Raw genomic sequence first — 14,953 nt, 5'->3', positions numbered from 1 at the left:
TCTGGTAGCATTTGATAGACAGCTAAAAGAGATAGAATAAAAAATAAAATAAATACATCTTCTTAGTTGTTATATTTGGTTTTCACCGTGATTGGTTGAATTTAGTTGGTAATCCGTTCATTCGGATAAGTTTAATTTTTCAATTTGAAATATGTTTATTGAATAAATGATTAATTAAATATTATATAAAAAATTATTATATGCTATTTTAAGTAGTTGATTATATATTTATAAAAATATTTATTTTTTGGTTGAAATATTTTATACAAATATTAAAATAAATTATAAATTTTTATTGTTTTCACTATAAAAGACAAACATTATATGAGAGTAAAAAAGTTATTTAAACAATAAATATATCTTAAAAATTAAAATATTGTTTTATAAATAAGACCCACAAAATTTACCAATTTTTTTTTTTATAATTGGAAATGGAGGTAGTATTGATTAAAATTTGATCTATCGTTTTCCTTGACTTAAATTAGGTATAAATGACGCTAAGTTTTCATATATGACATTATGTGAACCAAAAAGTCTTTATGAGTCTCCCCACTAAAAAATAAAAACAATGAATAAATAAATAAATAAAAGAGAATTTTTTTATTGGTTCAATAATAAAAGAGAAATTTGCAACCAACTTTTTGTACATGTATATAATGAGACACCTCGTTAGTTCTAATCATAATCATAGCTAAAACAATTAACAAAACATAGTTATGGCATCCTCATTACACAACTATGCTATTGTTATTATTTCACTTTTAGCCATAATTCAATTTAAATCCACTTCTGGCTCTTCTCATCATCACCACAAGCACTTAAAATCCCTCCACTTTTCACTTTACCAACATGAGACAATAAACAAAACAGGGTATATTATAGTGAATGGTATTAAAGGAGGAGCTGGAATAACCCAAACAACAACACCTTTCGGTACTTTGTTTGTGTTTCAAGATTCTTTGACATTAACATCAAATAGATCTTCCAAACATGTTGGAATTTCTGAAGGGACTTCTATTACATCTAGTTTTGATGGACTTCAGAGCATTTCAATTGCAAAGTTTAGTGTTCGGTTGAAGAATTATAAAGGGTCTATTTCTGTTGTTGGGGGGACAAACAATATTAAAGCTTCGGATCATCCTATAGTTGGAGGTACTGAGGATTTCATGTTTGTGCAAGGCTATGTTACCTCTTCTCCTGTTGATCTTAAGGGTATTACTGTTGTTTACAAGATTGAGTTTCATATTTATTGGCCTCCTTATGCAATTCCATCCTCATAATAAGGTCATGGACACTTAAAAAGAAATTATTTGAATTTCATGCGGTGAAAAAAATCTAGAATTCACACATTTAAAATCTTTTGAGCTGTTTGACCGATATAAGACGATTTAACTCTAGGTCTAATCTTTTATGTGTGAATTTCTTCCTATTAGTACTATTTTGTAGTTTACTTTTTGAGGCAATTTGTATTTTTTTTCTTAGATGTTGAATCTTATGGTTAAACTTTTGTTGTATAAATATATGACCAAGCTTTCATTTTATCCGTTTGTGATACTACTTTAATACACAAATGAAGATTTGGCATATATTTTTGTTTTTCTAAATTACACTTTTAATTTTTTAAGTTATTTTTAAGTTTTATTTTAGTTTTTTTTTTTATTTTGTTTATTTTATTTTGGTTCTTTATATTATAAATAATAGACACTTTAGTTCTTCAAGTTATTTTAATTTTATTTTAGTCTATTAAACTTGGTTTGCGAGTTTAGAGGAGAGAGGAGAAACGAACTTTGATAAAAAAAAAGAAAGAATGAAAAGATTCAAGAGGAGATAAGTATAACTTTGAGGAGTTAAGTTTCATTCGTAATACAAAATCCTTTTAATTTGGTGGAACTAAAAAGTTGTATTGGGGGCTTTAACAAATTCTTCAAATAATTTCAATGTTATATAATATTCTATAAATTAAAAATATATTAATCATAAACATTCTTACTATTCTTTACAAAATTACTATCTTAAATAATGTTGATTTTTTCTCTCTATTTTTCTATCTTCCCCTTCCTCCAATGTTCTCCCCTCCCTTCCACACGCCCAAACAAAGTATTAAATTACAAACATTAAGTATTTTGGTCTCTTAAGTTTCAAACGTTATACACTTTGGTAATTTCTAAAAGTGTCTAACATTGTAACTTAAGATACCAAATTGTCTAATTTTTGTAACTCAATGGATCAAAATCTTTAAATTATAACTTATGAGACAAAAAGGGAATGAAAACTACCTAATGGGTCAAATTGTCCACGTTTATAACTTAACTAAAATGAAACGAACAAAGCTTAAAGAGCCAAAGTGAAATCTAAAATTAACTTAATGGATAAGAAATGTGTTATTCTTCTTCTTCTTCCAATACTAACATTGCCTTAATAGAAGTATTTCTGAAGACTATAGAGAAAATCTCATCATAGTTGATCACCTTCTATTGTGAACACCTGATTCTGTTACCATACATGTAAATTCTACTTACCCAATTCTAATTGTTTTTATAAGTTATAATTAACTAATCTAATTGTGCCATAACTTTTGGTTTGAAATTTTGTCTATGGTGTTATTTTCTATAATTCTAAAAAACTTTTTATATCTGTCATATTGATAACTTATAACTTGAAGTTTTTGAAGGGGTGTTCTATTAGGAACCAGAAAAATAAAGACATCAATAGAACAATATAGATTTGTATCATTCACAGTAAAACAAATGAAAATAGTAAGGAAATAGGGTCCTTAGCTGACTCAGAGCAAAACCCCTTCAAAACAAAATTATAATTCCCGTAGATTTGCTTTTCCTAGCTAGCACAAATGTAGATGGTGTCCGCTACATTGAAGTTCATTCATTCAATACAATTTAAAGATGTGTTGTGTACTTGTGTTGACTGTTGACATTCTTTGGGCAATCATCTCCATTTATTAATCTTGAGTTTTGGATTATAGACTGATAATTTGGATGGGGAGACCAATTTGAAGATTAGAAAATCATTGAAAAAGACTTGGGATTACCTGACTCCAGAGAAGGCATATGAGTTTAAAGGTTCATATTTTTATCGATTGACCTATAACTTTTTAGCATCATCATTCATTAACCTTCTTAAAATTTGTTGTGATTCTACGTTGAACATTTGTTTTGTAATTCACAAGTATACTTGATGAACCTACCAACTAATTTTTTATCTTAGATTCTCTGATTTTTCTTTGAAGCATTAGCGGTAAATATATTTGTTCTTGCATCAACATTGTTTGACTTATCTATTTCAGTAGTTGTGTGTAGAAGTTCTCTTTAAATCTCCAAATTGTGTATGAATCATTATTATGAAATGTTTATAGGCTTATAGCTTTACTTTATTTGAATTTGAACACTTACTCTATTGCTTATAAAAAATTGAAAAAATATTTACGCACAAGAGAAACAATGTATGTATAGCGTACCAATAAATACAACACTACACAAAATATGGATTTTATAGCGCATCTTTAACCGCGCTTGTTCAGTAAAAACGTTGTCGTATTATATTTTAAAAGTACACGGAGGCTTAGACAACACTTTTTTGAAAAGCGCCGTCATATATACTAAGTTATTTATAATAACAAAACATTTGACACCAATTTTTTTTATAAAAACGCAGTCATAAAAACAAAATATTTAAGATGCTTTTTCTATAAACACTGTCATAGAATCTTTTAAAATACTTTTTATAAAAGGGTCTCATAAAATTAAGGTCTTTTAAAAATGATAGTGTCTCAAAATCTAATTTTTTAAGTCTCATATGCATGTAACCTTCAGTTTTCTAAATTTTTAAGTCTCGTATGCATGTAACCTTCTGTGTGCGTTTCGTTTCTCCGCTATGCGTTTCTTCACCAAACCATCTGTTCGTTTCTCCACTCTGCGTTTCTTCACCAAACAAAAGATATTAAGTACATCCGAAACGATTACATTTATTTATCTCTATAAAATCCTTCTCATCCTTCACTTCAATGCAAACTCACTTTAAAAAACTAGCCGTTAGTTAACCTCGTTGGATTCACCTTCTCCTCTTCACATCAACCAGGTTTGTTATGTTACAATGTCTTGTTTCTGTACTCGTGTTCTTAACTTGATAAATATCATCATGTAATTAATTAATGTTGTTTTCGTATCATTATTATCAGGATGATAATACGAACGTTGTTGTTAATTCGTCTCCTCTGTTTAGTCCATCTTCTGATAAACGATTCGTCTCCTCTCGATGATAATCGCCAACCCAATTTTTCAGATTCCAATCTTCCATCCGTTTGGTTAGTAGATTGTTTTTTTATAAATGGGAAATCAAATTATTATTTAGGTCACTGAATTTGTTTTTTAATTTTGTTATTACAGAATGAATGAACAAGGAAAACGGTTGAAGGAAAATTTGTTTTCTTCACCAAACCCTCTATGTGCGTTCCTTCACCAAACCCTCTATGTGCGTTCCTTCACCAAACCATCACTGTGCGTTCCTTCGTATCTCATCTCCCACGCAACCCTTCTCTGTGCGACGACGTCTCCAACACGACTTCGCCATCTCATCGGTGCCATCGCATCTCAACTTCTCTTCCATCCGCGCACCACTTCTGTTTTTCTTGCCATTCTCGTTTCTGTTTCATTTTTTGTTTATTTTCTTCTACAAATTGTAAGGGTTTCATTTTCTGTTTCATTGTTAGGGTTTCATTTGCAAATGTTTAGGGTTCTGTTTCAACATTTGGATCTTGGATTTTAGGTTTCTGTTCTTGCTAGTGTGATCTTTTGCATTTAGATCTTAATTTTCCTTTAATCATCGTTTGCAGGGTTCTGTTCTTGTTCCTTTAACCTTCATTTGCATTTAGATCTTAGGGTTCCTTTTACCTTCATTTGCAGGATTTTAGGGTTCTGTTCTTGCTAGTGTTCTTGATCTTAATTTTCCTTTAACCTTCATTTGAATTTAGATCTTAATTTTTCTTTTCCTTCAAAACAAGAAAAGCAAAACAAGAGCAGCAGGGAAAGGTATGTCCCCTATATATTAATGTGACATACTCTGACCTTGTTTTTATACTTGGCATCTAAAAATTTAAAACTGCAATGGTTTGAGAAAAGGAACATTTTAACCCACCGTATGTTTGTTTCCTTTTAGATCAATGAGATGAGAAGGTTAATAGGGCCACTGTCTGGTAAGTCATCAGTTTATTGTTCTGACCGCATCCATCTCAAGGTATTTAAGGGCACGAAATTGGAATGTCAAGAAGGCGGCAGCTAAAATGAAGCAGACCCTAAAATGGAGAGAAGAATATAAACCAGAAGAGATCCGCTGGGTGAGTGGCAGCCTGCTTTTCTTCAATTTTTTAATGATTTTGGAGACACAATGGCTGCAATGTTTCTTTGCCATGTGTTCAACAATCAAAATCTGTCTATATAAGTAAGTGGAGAAATACCAAAAACACTTGTTTAGATTTTGGATTGTGATTGATGATGTCACTGTATGTGATTAAGAGCAAGTTTGTTACAACTTATTTCCTATAAAAATCACTTTTGAGAATGGTGTTTCGTATGTCTACTTATATGTATGGTGTTTGAGAGATATTCACTGTTTGAGAATGCTCAATTGAGTAAACCTTTCAATTTGATTCCTAAATTGTATTTCATCCTAAACTATTGAAATGCAATAAATAGTCTCTAAACTGTTCTCATTTTACAATGTTAGTCTCTAGTATTCTTTTCTCAATTAAAATTCTGAATACAAGTTCTTACCTGGCCCTTGAATTAGATTGCTGCAAATTGAATGTGAATGTGATGATTATCACAGATTCTGAGTTAGCAGAAGTTTCAGAAGTTCATGCCATCCTTGATATGACAGTTAAAATTTCATGCCATATGATAACTTAATATCATGAATTTCCTTCTATTTTCTTTGATTGTGCAATGACTTTATGACACTATTACACGCTCTTTCTCAACATCTTCAGCAAAAATAAGATTACCACTTCATGAGCACTGCCTCTACATGAACTATGTATTTGAATTTATTGTTATTAAAAATCATTGTAGGTAGTTCTTTGCCCATAAGAGAACTTACTGATTATGTAAGATTTCTATTACCTGTACTGTATGTAGGCTGGACTAAAAATAGACTTATAGATAACTGATTTAGTAAAGATAATCCACTCCAATTGAAGTTTAGTAAACAGTGAATATCTAAACTGTTTTCAATTTGTTTGCCTAAGTTCAAACTTATTGGCTGATTTTTATTTTTGTTCTCTTTTTTAATTTTAAGTGCCGTGTTGTTAACTTATTTTTTTTTTTAGCATATATCAATTCATATACTTACACTTTAGCTATTCTATTGTTTTTAGCATAAATTAGTATTTAAAAAAAATCCACATCACTGTTTTCTTTGTTGAGTTATGAGTGTCCTTTACTTTTTTGGGAAAAAGGAAAACCTTTTGTTCTTTGAAGTACTATTTTATTTTGAAGCTTTCTTTTTATCTCACACTTTACAGTTGATACATATTTTGATCTATAAAAACATAGTGGTATTTTATCATCCCTAAAATGGCTATGATTTATTGTAATTGTAATATAAATTAACAGGAACCATTTACTCTAATTTTTATCTTTTAGGCTTCTACTATTGAATCAAGTTTCAGAACTTGTTAAAACTAAGCTTCTAGCTCCCAAAATATTGATTTCCCTGCCAAATTATTGAAGGGAATCCTTGAAGTGAGCTGATGTTCCTGAATTTCTCATTCTAATGTTTTCCCTTTAAATACGAATAAATTCATCAGGCGTGTTTTATATTGCAGGCTCATCTTTCCTCCTGTCCTGAAAGAGAAAAAGGAGCCTTAAAAAGACTAGTTGAACCTCTGATGAGTCTTGTAAAGTCTTACGAGGGTGGAAGAGAGAGTCATGCCCATAAAATTATTCAATCTCTTTTTGAAGAATATCTTTCAGCCGAAGAATTATTTAGTGACAATATACAGGTTAGTATTGTTATTTGATTGCTTGTGCTAATATTATGTGCACAATTTAATCTTTTATGACCTTGACCTTTGGTCTTCTACCCGCAAAATTAGTTTTTCTGGATGATGTTAAAAGAATGCATGATTTGTTGTTTTTATGTCTTATTTAGCTTTTACAACACACTGCTTAACATGTATGTACTTTCATTTTTTATGTACTTTTTTATTTTTTATCCTGCATGTACTTTCATTTTTTATCCTGCATGATTTGGGAAAGGTATATTCTGGTCTTAGAAGCATCTCTTTATCATTACGGTATTAAAATTTTCAATGAAACCTTCAATATATATTTGGATGCCTGATATCTCTTATCTCCATATGATTATTATTTATATAGCAAGGAGCAGGAAAGCCTAAAGGACCACTTGAAAGTAGTTCAAACTTAGATCGAAATGGAAACAAGGGTTGCATGTAATCTGATTTTAAGGAATGTGATTAGCTGGTCCATTAGATGCCAACAAAACACTATGTTTAGAGTAAAAGATTTTAAGGAAACATGTAATCTGAATATGGAATGTGATTAGCTGGTCCATTACATAATAGGAAACATTATGTTTACAGTAAAAGATTTTAAGGAAACACATAATCTGTCATTAGTAGCTACGAGTTTGAGCTATAAATTGCATTTTCACAATGTTCTTTGAAATTACAAGCAAATGATGATGCATGTTAGAGATGGTTGTGCTAATAACTAGAAATAGGAATTCTGAAGCTGTTGTAACCATGAATTTCATGATGTGCTAGGATTGCACAGTAAGAGCTCTTGATCATAACCTAATATTTTGTGCCATATGTAGAGCTTTCAAAAAAATCCCAAACTCTAAGGCTCTCTTAAAAAAATTTCTTATTAAACCTTTAATATCAGGCCCCTATCAAAATAATTTTTTTAAAATCCCGACTCATTATTTAATAGGGCTTAAGGAAGGCAGAAGGCTTATAAACTCTCAATATTTTGTTAATTTTGAAAATTTTTCTCAAAAAAAAGTAAAAAAAATTTTTATCTTAGAAAAATTTGAAATTATTTTTTTCTCAAAAATTTTGTAAGGAAAAAAAAATTAATTTTTTTTTCTCAAATTAAAAAACTTTCAAAAAGAAATCGTAAATAATTTTTTATTAGAAAAATTAAAACTTTTTTATCAGTGAATTTTAAGAAAAAAATAAAAAATTATTTCTCGATAAAAAAAAAATTAGTCAATTTTTTTTTTTTACAAAATCGATTTTTTTTTAGAAAAGTGGTATAGGCCCACTAAACCTACAAAATTTTAGGGGGTTTTAGTGTTGATGGCTTATTTTTTTAGGGTCTTTTTGACTATCAAATTTTTTGGACCTTCCAACATGTGAACTGAGACCAATAATTAGTGAACTTGTCAAATTGACTGCTCTAGCCATATGGATCACAAAAATGAAAGTCAATTTCTATAATTCCATTTGCATCTATGTTCTGATTCATACTTAAGCTTTAATTTCTCAACACATTTATTTTACTAAATCCATCGCATAACATTGTTCTCTTTTTCCGATACATGTTATCAATTCTACTTACTATTTCATTTAGTAGGTGTTTCTATTTCAGTTATGTTTTGTTTGAGTCATCTAACAAGTTATATTTTAAGATTTCTTTAATAACTAAAATATATGCAGTTCTAAAGTTTTGTTTCATGTACTGTAGAGGAGCGCAGCCTATCAGGCGATATGCTATAACGAACGCCTATCGATAGATAGGCGATAACAACTACCAACCGATAGGCGATAGCCGCCTATTACCCAGATATGCGATAACCGCCTATTACCCAGATAGGCGATAGCCGTCTATCGCCGAGATAGGGGATAGCCGTCTATCGCCGAAATAGGCGATGTCGCATATCGCCGAGATAGGTGATGTCGCATATCACCGAGATAGACGCTATCACATATCGTCCAGATAGGTGATCCTGCCTATAAGCCCGATAGGCGATCCTGCCTATCGTCCCGATAGGCGATAGCGCCTATCGTCCCGATAGGCGATAGCGCATATCGCCCCGATAGGCGATGCCGCATATCGTCCCGATAGGCGCTTCCGCCTATCAGCCCGATAGGCGATAGCGCCTATCAGCCCCGATAGGCGATAGCGCATATCAGCCCCGATAGGCGATAGCGCCTATCAGCCCCGATAGGCGATAGCGCATATCAGCCCCGATAGGCGATAGCGCCTATCAGCCCCGATAGGCGATAGCGCATATCAGCCCCGATAGGCGATAGCGCATATCAGCCCCGATAGGCGATAGCGCATATCAGCCCCGATAGGCGATAGCGCATATCAGCCCCGATAGGCGATAGCGCATATCAGCCCCGATAGGCGATAGCGCATATCAGCCCCGATAGGCGATAGCGCCTATCAGCCCCGATAGGCGATAGCGCCTATCAGCCCGATAGGCGATAGCGCCTATCAGCCCGATAGGCGATAGCGCCTATCAGCCCGATAGGCGATAGCGCCTATCAGCCCGATAGGCGATAGCGCCTATCAGCCCGATAGGCGATAGCGCTATCCGCCCCGATAGGCGATAGCGCCTATCAGCCCCGATAGGCGATAGCGCCTATCAGCCCGATAGGCGATAGCGCCTATCAGCTACGATAGGCGCTTTTGCCTATTAGCCACGATAGGCGCTTTTGCCTATCAGCCCCGATAGGCGCTGCTGCATATCAGCCCCGATAGGCGATATCGCCTATCGCCCCGATAGGCGCTGCTGCATATCAGCCCCGATAGGCGCTGCCGCCTATCAGCCCCGATAGGCGCTGCTGCATATCAGCCACGATAGGCGCTGCTGCCTTTCGCCTCGATAGGCGCTGCTGCCTTTCGCCTCGATAGGCGCTGCTGCCTATCAGCCCCGATAGGCGCTGCTGCCTTTCGCCCCGATAGGCGCTGCTGCCTATCGACCCGATAGGCGCTGCTGCCTATCGACCCGATAGGCGCTGTCACATATCGCCCTCAATAGACGGCCAATCGGCTGATAGGCGATACCACCTATCAAGGCGATAGGCGATAGCGCCTATCGAGGCGATATGAGTAATCGTATATCGGTCTTATCGATCGATAGGCAGCTGCGTCTATCGTCTATCGGGGCGATAGGGGCGATGGCTATAACGCCTATCGAGCGATAAGCGTTAGTAGCTATTTGCCCGATAGGCTATAGCCTATCGAGCTATAAGCGATGACGTCTGTTTGCTCGATAGGCGCTGTCGCCTATCGCTTGAAAGAGCAGCGCATCGCTAGAATGGCGCTGTCGCCTGCTTCTGCCTATCAGTTGATTGGCGATAATTGATTGCTGATAGGCAGTCGCTCAACTATGGTTTATCAACTATCAACTGATAAGTGATAGATTTTTATCCAATTTTTGCAGAAGTTCAGAAACATTTCTAATATAAATGCTTCAAATTTGATCATAATTTAATTTCTGAATTGTATTTAACTTAAATTACCTCTTCAGTTATTGTACTTTTTTGTATACTATATTATCGGGATCTCAACTTTATATTAAAACAACATATTATAGCCTCCAACTCCTTCATATTGATACAATTCATTGCCCAAATCTCGGAATAACATGCAACACCAATTTTTAATTCAAATGTTGGAGCGTAATGAGGCAGCAGAGAAGACAAACTAATTGATTTACTGGTTGCCAACACTTGGAGGACATGCCAGTTATATTCATCGTGCACATCAAACTCATTTCACTATCATAGCATTTTGCAGAATATCACATGCAATTAATAAATATCATTCACACATTCACAAAGTTGGGTAGACATGTTACCACCTTACATATTCAAAGGAAAATTCATGCATGCACCACATGTTGTACACCGTGATTAACAAGTGCCGCATGTTTTATTGCCTTATTATATGAATTTAATTTTTTATCAATCAATATCAAGATTGGCTATCTCTTATAGAGTTAAGGACTTGGTAACATCACACAACATTGAGCTAGCTTTACAATTATCTTAGAAAAAATAAAGAACAAACAACAAATTAAAAGAGCAAAATATGTCAACAAAGTCACGTTCGCTCAAACAATTTTTCTTATGAGTCTCATCCCAACTCCACTAGAATACAACAAGATCTATGCAAAATCAAGATTTGGGAACCCACATCAACATCCACATTTGATTCAATCATTACTGGCCTTTCTTTTCTAGAAGAGTTGTCGGATGATTCAGTCAGAATTTTGTATATATGTGGCATCACTAGAGACACTATATTACAAATCAAAGAAAATGTTGAAGCGCTTCATTCTTCTCTTAGAAAGAGAAAGGAAAGTTCAAGCATTGAAATAAGTGTATATGAATATGACTTCTTCCCAAAAAAACATGAAAAAGAATGTCACAAAGTTGACCACATCTTTGAAATAAATGGAAAGTAAATTTGGAGCATCAACAGTTTTGAATGAAGAACAAGAACTTGTTGATGTAAAAGAGTTATTAGAGAAGTCATCAAAGTCAAAGTCAACCAAATGGTTGAGAGTGGCAAAGTTGATGAATAAAAGGGTAACATCATGTGAGGACAATTTAAAGAATTGAAGTGTATGGAAGCAACTTTGAGCACCCTTTTATGAGAAGGTTTTAATGTTTCTAAGATGCAAGTTGCACATGAAAGACTAGAAACTTTGGAGAATGTCATTAAAAAGAAGAAAAAAAAATTGCAACCTCAAACAAAATCATATCTCCAAGAACAGAAAATCTAGATGATGTAGCCAATAGCCAACAAATGAATTCCAACACTCTTAAAAAAACTGTCAAGAAAATAACTTTTTAATGGCCTTACAAGTTAGCATATAAATAGCCCTTTAAAAAACTAGAACATCGGTCTATAATGAACAAATTTAGCATTGGTCCATGTTAAATTCTACCTTTATCTAAATGCCATGTAACTTACATTAAACAACCAAGGTGTTGAAAATCATTCATGCACTTAGCTATTGTTGTAGTCTCAACAACAGTACTCGCCCTACAGAGGCATTGATATTATGGTAGGGCAAAAAAATATGTACCTCATGAGTTGGAAATTGCATTTACAACACAAGAATTGTAATGTAAAATCACAAGGAACTATAACACAATTATGTACATACGGTTAGCTTAGTTACTGGATTCTCTGCCAACAGCTTTTCATCCATTATTTCCTGTTGTACACCACTTAATGTCTCTGAGTACATAATAGCATTAGCTGTGAGGATAGTTGTTGATGGATTGACCTATAGATGAAACAACATTTTCCAAAGGAAAACTCAAGTTACTAGAATGAAAATTTCCCAAGTCTAACTTACAAATGATTGCCAAATAAATAATATAATATGGTACGCTGAGATTAGAGGGCATCTACGTACCCAAACACATCTATTTAAGCCAACTGCTATCTCGAAAGACAGTTTCTTCCCTAATGTATCAAGTACTGGACATGTGGGTGAGCTGAGAAGTCTACAAACAACATACAATTTCTCATATCATGATCTGTTAAAAGTATGCACGTAAAGAAAAAGAAAACGAAATTGAAATTCCATACATCCTTGAAAGATCGATTTAGCACTCAAACATATAGTCTTCTTTTAGAGCAACAAACTCTCCTGCTTTCCCATTGGCTAAACAAACACCGTAACAAAATAAAAGATAGAGTTATGTTTGTAAATATAGAATGGAAAGAAACTTCAAATTAATCAGAGAAAAACTCCATGATTAAAAGATACACACGAGGAATTTAAAAATGAAGTCACAAAATAAGACACCAACCATCAGTGCATGACAGCTCAAGATTCATTCTAGGGTTTGCTTTTACAACCCGCACATAAAGCAAGCCTGCCAGCAAGGTGAAAAATTAAGCAAAGGAACACAAACCCGTACAAAAATAGGATAGACTATTTATCTTGTATTTTTTTTTTTATTACAATTGTTAACACTGACAAAAAATATAAAGTTGCTCACCTAAATTTTACTAAATTTTAGGCACAAATAAAAAACAAAAGATAAACGTAAAACCGAATTGCTCAAATTAAAAAGCACTAAAATAACAACTTTACGTATTGAACATAAAGTTCACCTTGTTTTTACCTATAAAATTTCCACCTAATATGCATAAAATGAATTTCATTTCCCCAATTTCAAATTATCGTGTTGAAACATAATTGTGTGAAACATTTTTGTTTTCGAGTATTGTTTTGGTTGATTGAATATTATATAATGTTGTTGAGCACTGTTTTAAAAAAAAATTAATATTTATCACTAATATATGAAGAAAAAAAAATTATTCATACATAAAAAAATATGAGATAAATAATTGTCAATAATAAATATAAAAAAGTACAGATTAAATATTTGTTATTGATAAGCATAAAATATATAAGATAAATATTTGTCAATGATATATAAAAACTGAATATATACTTGTTATTGATAAATCTAAAAATATATATAGAATTTGTGACAAATACATAAAAAAAAGGGAAAAATATTTGTCATATATAAATAATAAAACATGTTACAGATATTTATCACTTATAAATATATAAAAAAAAATAATGTACAAATATTTGTAAATAATAAATATTAAAATTCGTGAGATAAATGTATATAATTGATGTATAAAAAATACGAGATAAATATTTGTTACTGATACATAAAACAAAAACACAAGATAAATATTAAAAAATATGAAATATATATTTGTCATTGATAAATATTTCAAAAAATATCAAAGAAAAATGTTTATCATTAATAACTAAAAAAAACGTAAAATAAATATTTGTCAATAATGAATATATAACAAAACATAAGACTTATTATTGATACATAAATGAGATTGTTTGTTTGAAGTTTGATACAGAGTTGTTTCATTTTGTGTATTTGATATAGTACTTCAGTTTTGTCCGACTAATTCAATTTTTTTTAATAATAATAATAATAATAATAATAATAATAAAAATAATAATAATAATAATAATATGTTTAATAAGTATTTTCGCACTTATTATTATTTAAGTAAAAAATTATCATTTTTGGGTCCAAATTTTAAGTATATATTTATTTAGGTTTCTACTACAAAAAAATATAGATAAAAAGAAAATAATAATAATAATAATAATAATAATAATAATAATAATAATAATAATAATAATAATAATAATAATAATAATTATAAAAAAAAAACAAAAAATGCATACTTTTTGCTTGCCAGATTTGCTATTTCATCTATGTAGTTTTATAATCGCACTTATTATTATTTAAGTAAAAAATTATCATTTTTGGGTCCAAATTTTAAGTATATATTTACTTAGGTTTCTACTACAAAAAAATATAGATAAAAAGAAAATAATAATAATAATAATAATAATAATAATAATAATAATAATAATAATAATAATAATAATAATAATTATAAAAAAAAAACAAAAAATGCATACTTTTTGCTTGCCAGATTTGCTATTTCATCTATGTAGTTTTATAATTTTTGTCTTACCAATATAAAAATCAGACATCAATTTATCTCATAGATACAAAGATTCAACTTTGTGGTCTATAAGTCAAAGCAAAAATCAATTCCGAACGGGAGAGGAATTTCAGTAAAAAAAACATAAGAGAGAAATAAGGTTGAGTAGAAATCTGGCTGAGCAGACAAAATAGGCAAAGAGATATTCTGAAACAAAAATGAAGTTAAACAAAAGAAGAAACAACGTCTAATTCTATCCTCAAAATCATATATTTTAAATAAAAAAAAAAAAGAAACAGATGACATTACCGTCATTTCAACTTCCACTGATAACCGTCGCCAACTAGAGTACACCACCCCCGCCTTATTCTTCGCAACTTACCAGATCTGCATCATTCTCATGTTTATTATGCCCTCTATCCCTTTATTATAACACTTCTTTT

At 31.9% G+C, this 14,953-nt stretch overlaps 2 protein-coding genes and 1 pseudogene across 6 annotated transcripts; all 3 read left to right on the top strand.

Annotated features, from left to right (window-relative positions):
• Positions 1–672: 672 nt before the first annotated feature.
• Positions 673–1,628, top strand: LOC101488686 (dirigent protein 19-like). Its single transcript, XM_004509376.3, has one exon. It carries the CDS (start codon positions 717–719, stop codon positions 1,278–1,280), a length of 564 nt encoding a protein of 187 aa, XP_004509433.1. The 5' UTR covers positions 673–716; the 3' UTR covers positions 1,281–1,628.
• Positions 1,629–3,776: 2,148 nt separating this feature from the next.
• Positions 3,777–7,723, top strand: LOC101488472 (acetyl-CoA carboxylase 1-like). Of its 5 annotated transcripts, none has more exons than XR_012163886.1 (7): positions 3,777–4,092; positions 4,193–4,318; positions 4,401–5,042; positions 5,170–5,451; positions 6,654–6,752; positions 6,836–7,012; positions 7,389–7,723. XR_012163886.1 is itself a non-coding variant. In XM_073370765.1 (6 exons), the coding sequence occupies exons 4-6, from the start codon at positions 5,294–5,296 to the stop codon at positions 7,464–7,466; spliced, it is 309 nt and encodes a 102-aa protein (XP_073226866.1). In that variant the 5' UTR covers positions 3,792–4,092; positions 4,193–4,318; positions 4,401–5,042; positions 5,170–5,293; the 3' UTR covers positions 7,467–7,723. The 5 variants fall into 5 exon arrangements, 2 of the variants coding, with proteins under 2 accessions (XP_073226867.1, XP_073226866.1); XR_190179.4 differs by having other exon boundaries at positions 3,780–4,092; positions 5,170–5,347; XR_012163885.1 differs by lacking the exon at positions 6,654–6,752 and having other exon boundaries at positions 3,779–4,092.
• A 2,516-nt stretch (positions 7,724–10,239) lies between these two features.
• Positions 10,240–12,129, top strand: LOC113787722 (uncharacterized; annotated as a pseudogene).
• The last annotated feature ends 2,824 nt before the right edge of the window (positions 12,130–14,953 follow it).

This window comes from Cicer arietinum, chromosome 7, assembly GCF_000331145.2.
Source record: "Cicer arietinum cultivar CDC Frontier isolate Library 1 chromosome 7, Cicar.CDCFrontier_v2.0, whole genome shotgun sequence".
Classification (NCBI taxonomy): domain Eukaryota; kingdom Viridiplantae; phylum Streptophyta; class Magnoliopsida; order Fabales; family Fabaceae; genus Cicer; species Cicer arietinum.
Note: the sequence above shows the minus strand (reverse complement) of the source record. Positions and strands in the feature narration are given on the sequence as shown.